Source organism: Asparagus officinalis, chromosome 10 (genome assembly GCF_001876935.1).
Source record: "Asparagus officinalis chromosome 10, Aspof.V1, whole genome shotgun sequence".
In the NCBI taxonomy this organism is placed as follows: domain Eukaryota; kingdom Viridiplantae; phylum Streptophyta; class Magnoliopsida; order Asparagales; family Asparagaceae; genus Asparagus; species Asparagus officinalis.
The window spans coordinates 2152678-2158155 of NC_033803.1; the positions used below are offsets into that span (position 1 = coordinate 2152678).

Consider the following 5478-nt stretch of genomic DNA (forward strand, 5'->3'; position numbering starts at 1 on the left):
GGGCCCCAGCTCCTCTTTTGTGTCCTCATCAAAAACAGGAAGCACACCTGGAGCAGCCCATCTGGATGCTGCAAATCGATCAGCCTGGATGTAGGACTGGAGCCCTTTACTCAGGGCATGATGATATAGTACCATGTTACTCACCATCTGCTGTCTCATCCTTGTAAGCTGACCCTCATGCTTTTGAGGATATTTGAGAAAGAGAAACCTACTAACAACCCACTTGAGATATGCATCACCAAGGAGCTCCGCTCTTTCATAACAGAATGTCTCTTGACATGAAGCAGCTGTTAAGGCCTCTAAAATCTGCAGGAGAAAAAATAAAATTGTATTCATCATAGAACCCCGGAGAGTTGGAAATATTAGAAAAAGAACTACTACTCATCTAGAGACCTTGATAGAGGGAACAGGGTAATTGATCATATCTCTAAGCTGAACAGCAAGTAGCATACTCTCTACCCTTTTCATGATGGAGGGAAGCCTTTGAGCTCCTCGAACAAGAGCTCCAGGGAGCGGATGCACGAGACAGAGCTCAGGAGGTAAGAAGACATAGTATGTTTTGTCCAGATTTTCTTCAGATTCCCCTTCTTGCCCTACAAAAAATAGAAGTTTCACAATAGCCTTTCCAACATTTTGTAAAAGCTCAAGAAGCAAGAAGTTGGAAGTAGTAGAAAATACCTTCAGAATGTTCAAATCTAGGAGACAGGAGATTCTTGCAATATGAAACACCCCGACCTCGTATAAGTGGCTGTTTTTTATAAACCAAATTGACTCCATACCTACAAGAGTTTTGCAGGTAAGTTCAGGAAAAGCTGAGTTACTGTTTTCTTTTTTTTTCTTTTTTTCTTTTTTGAGTTGCACAAATAGGTCAACATATAGGAAATATAGATGCCTCTGCACAGAAGCCATATATCTTTCAGTATACAACCTACCATTATTATGATCATCATTGCAAAAAAAACTATTCAAACTTAATTCTTTCAATGTCTTCTTTTTTCCCTGGGTATATTGCATGTGTGTTTTGGCATAAGATAAATATCATAGAAATATTTGACAAGTATATTCTGCAACAGTCTGAAACTAGAAAGGGAAAAATAAAAGATAGGTGGTAAACATTACTTTTGCCTGTAGTAATCAGCATACGAGCTGTACTCCAGGGGCCCAAGGTAGCCCTCTTTTCTCGGGAACGAATTCTCAGCATTCATTTCATAGCGCACGGAATCTACATAGAATCTTTTTCCGGAGTGTGCAGCAGTCACAATCCTCCCAACCAGGTCTTTCACATCAATGCAAGAATCTGCCATAAATAATTTTCCTTCAACCCAATGGTTATCAGGACATTCTGCAGGTGTTCGAGTAGGAACCGCTCCTGAAGCCTTAACCACATCAAACTGTGCTATAGCTCCTCGAATACCATATGTAGGGTGAGGATTCTGTCCAAAAGCCATGCCATTACGTAATTTTCCAAAACCATACTCTCTTCGATCCCCACCAAGGGTTCGTTCACTAGTTCCCAAGAAAACATCAGGTCGTGCCCTCTGAAGAGGATTGGTCCATGCATCAGTTGTAGTTATATTTTCAACCAAACCCCAATCAATCTCTTTCACAGGATCAAGTAACTTCTCACGCGTGATAGGGACAAAAAGATAGGCTTTTGCAGCATCCCATGGAGTGGTTGAGGGATCAACATCCACATCAAGCACAATACTCGTAAGTCTAACGTGGAAGTTCTTCAGTGAAACCAGCTGCATAAATGCATACTACCATTAATTAGACCGGTTCAAACTTATAAAAAATCACTGTAAAACTACATTAGCATGAACTCAACCTGGCTTCCTGTAAGTTTGATAGACCCCCTGAAGGTAAGGGATGCTCTCGTTGTCATCGTTCTAGCAACAAAGAGGTCCATTGACATTGATAGAACCTAGCAAAGGGTTGAAATCATCAATGGAGTTTCAAGACAGAATATTTTAATAAAGCAGTTCATACCTCTGCATCCAGTTGATTGCCAAACAGTACAGCAAAGTCTGAAACTTGTGTTAGAAAAGGGTCCTTAGAAGTCCCGACATTCACACATTCAACAGAGTACATAAAAAGATGAAACTCTGTGGGATCATGGAAACAATTCCTTCCATATAAAATCCAATCTCCCTGAAATAAAAAGAATTTTCAATTGAAATCAGTTATGGCGGCAATAATTCTTATAACAAGAGTAGCAAAGCCGAAGTGATAAATTGACACTATGTTTTACCAGTGCTAACCCTACATAAGGCAGAAAGATCAGTAATATGTCTGTTTATATAAGATAGACTGCTATATCTCCAATGAAGACAGGACATGACATGGGATTGCTTAGCAAGTCCCTAAGTCATTAAACAAGTACAATACAGAAGTATCTGGAGCTTCGAACAATGCAGGAGAATGTAACACTAATCAATCTAAGTATGCACGTCTCATAACAGTTTAACAGCAACCTAAGTAGCACTCTGGATGTCGTGCAAGGTAAACACTAATAAAAACCTCAGAAAAATATTCATCCATCCACCGGTTTTCCAAATACTCAAATGCCATAGTATTATTCAGGACTAATAGAGGGAAAAAAGGAAAAGAAAAGAAAGTGAGTTCAACAATCCGTCACAGGCACATTACATGAAAAATTTTGACAAAAGAAAGGGACCTGAATCAGCAAACCTAAGAACTGAACCAACCATATAAAGTTGACTGACACGAGCGTAGTGCCGTTCAAGCTATGAATTAAGACATTTACATATCGGTTTATTAAATATCAGTTAATATGAAGCTCATGCTATATGAACATACGGTGCTTTTAAGTTCCCAGTCTACTAGTTAAGTAAAAAGACCTCACCCGTAGGATTTCTGCCACACCTTCAGGGTAGAACTCCCTATGCCTTGCTGTTCCAGGAAGAGGGTCTCCTTCTTCATTCTTCTCTACTTTCTCCCCTTCCTCCCCACTACCCTTGTCTGGCAAAAGCATATCAGTGAAGGCTCCCATCTCATGTAGCTTCTTACAAGCAGCCAAACAAACTGCCTGCTCAAGAAAGTTAATACATCCAAATGTAAGTAGAAAACATTTTTAATTATGAGTTACAGCTCAAAGTCAGATTCTTTTATAACTAAAAGGACTGCTCATCTTACTTGTTGTGCGAGGCGCATCGAACCGCATACAGGACCCTCGATCTTTTCAAATGGGGCATTGCCAGGAAGCTGAAGCTTGCATGAAAACTCACTTGAACTCCCAGGATTCTCATGTCGTTCCATGATAAATTCAGGGCGTAGTATAGAATACCTAAAAAATGAATACACGAAGATTGATAGAATCCATTTACTACTGTAGTTTGCTAATCTAGAGGAACATTAGAAGCTTAAAACAAGTATGGTAAATGAATGCAAACCTGTCACTTGGTAGCTGAGAACAGTAAAAATGGATTAGGCCAACTGCAGAATTTAAGCTAACAACAGCCCCAGTTGATTCCACCTGGTACATAGCTCCAGGTAATGTATCAAGTGAAACTAACTTTGGAGTGCCCTTAAGATGACTCAGATCCGTTCTCTCGATAGCCTCTTTTCTCAGTGTTTCTTCACTGTTACGAGCATTCCTCAAAAAGGTTTCATGTGACAAATTCTCCCTAACAAGATATTAGCCAAAGATCAGAATAATATCCGAATGCCTTGATCGAGAGCAAGGGAAAGACATGGATCCTACATAGCCCATAGAATCTATGATAGTACCTTTCAAGCATCAGTATGTAATCCGATCCAGGCTTTCTTGCACGGCCTCTGGATTGAATATATGCCAAAACAGTTTTTGCGAGGTCAAAGCGGATGACAACATTGCATTGCCTAATGTCTAGTCCTTCCTCAGCAACACTTGTAGCTACTAATAAAGTAACCTGCAAATCAGATGCATAGCGCTGTTACTCGAGGGCACCAATTGCAAAGATGGAAACTCATTTGGTGGTGTATAACTAATTGGCCGATCGGCATCCCAAAAAAACCAGTATCTGTTTGATTCTTTAATAAACATGTAGATTAGCGACCCATGTTACCCGGGCAATTCTATGATGAAGCCGTACCCGTACCCAACACGCACCCGACACGCACCCATAACCAAACTTCACGGACACTCCTTGGATATATGCATACATTTATTCACACATGTACTCAATTGTATGATGTATGTATTAATTTAAAAAAATTGCCACACTTCTTGGAAGTATATCCTATGTTTCACATCATTTATTGAAACTTGATATACCCAAGTGCAAAACTATGACTTTAAAGGGTTGATTGCATCTCTAGTTCAAAAACAAGTCATTTCCGATTTATATTAATCAACATAATAAAAGAAACTTGAAAATGTGATAGCAGTTTTAATTCTAATAGCACATGAATTGACAAACAATAATGATCTTACGCTAATTATTAATTTCAATACATATATGTAGCCGTCTCCGTCTCGTACCCGTACCTGTACCCGTTTCAACGCAATTTAGCTAGCGACCCATCAGTTTAATCCTAATTTATTCCCTTGATATTTTTCCTTAAACACTAAACTCCAAATTACATCTAAACATTTTTTTAATCTTTAATCCCCAACTGGAAAGTAATGCTAAAAGGTAGAACTAGAAAAAAATGTACTCTTCTTTAGTTAAACCATTAAATTCTTAAAGTTACATAAGAGAACTTGGGAAAAATAATCTAGCATTAGTTTTTCATTGCATAAATTAACAATGTAGATATTAGTGAACAAAATTTTCCAAGTAAATTTCAGAAGTCTATACACAACTTTCCTCACCCAGAAATATTAAAAGGCATGACTTTCTACAGCTAGGTTTTGTCCAAAAAGGCGTGGTGTATCACACAAAGCTTTTAGGTAAGGAAAAAAAACTGAGATAAACAAACGTACCCGCCCATCGCGAAATTTGGCGATAGTGTCTTGCATTTGGCCACTGCGCATTTCCTGGTTATTGTTGTGCCCAATCAAGCTCGCACACTTGATGAAACCTAGAGATGGAAGCTCTGTAAACACCTGCATGAGTGCCAAAGTCATATGACAAATGGAATAGTGAGAACAATGTATGATTAAAAATGACAAAAACAAAACTAAGAACCTTTGGGAGAACTAAAGCAGCAACAACTCGCTCCACGAAGATAATTGCACGGAAGTCCTCCGTGTGTTGATACTTGAGAAGTATTTTAATTAGTGCTTGTACTTTAGGGGTTACTTTTCCATCTGCAACTGCAGCTCCTATAATCTCATCCACATGTTCACCACCGGACACAACTATAGATTGCACAAGACGGGAAAAAGTCAAAAACATGCGGCATGAATGTGTGCTTGCATTTTAGAGTCTTATGAGAATTTAACATGTATCCACACAAAAGAGAAAAGTAGATCATAATTCTGCAACTGAAAATGCAGTCTTCCATAACCAGTAATGCTACGGGGTCAAGGAA

At 38.9% G+C, this 5478-nt stretch overlaps 1 protein-coding gene across 1 annotated transcript in view; it reads right to left on the reverse strand.

Moving 5' to 3' along the window:
- Positions 1 to 5478, reverse strand: part of LOC109825437 (endoribonuclease Dicer homolog 1-like) — an 18757-nt gene that overhangs the window by 2875 nt on the left and 10404 nt on the right. Inside the window, 12 exon segments of the mRNA XM_020392291.1 lie at positions 1 to 306; positions 394 to 593; positions 679 to 779; positions 1120 to 1745; positions 1829 to 1924; positions 1990 to 2151; positions 2867 to 3049; positions 3157 to 3307; positions 3414 to 3647; positions 3751 to 3911; positions 4928 to 5050; positions 5133 to 5305. The exon segment at positions 1 to 306 is cut by the window's left edge and continues 504 nt beyond it. Coding sequence (XP_020247880.1) covers positions 1 to 306; positions 394 to 593; positions 679 to 779; positions 1120 to 1745; positions 1829 to 1924; positions 1990 to 2151; positions 2867 to 3049; positions 3157 to 3307; positions 3414 to 3647; positions 3751 to 3911; positions 4928 to 5050; positions 5133 to 5305 — 2516 coding nt within the window.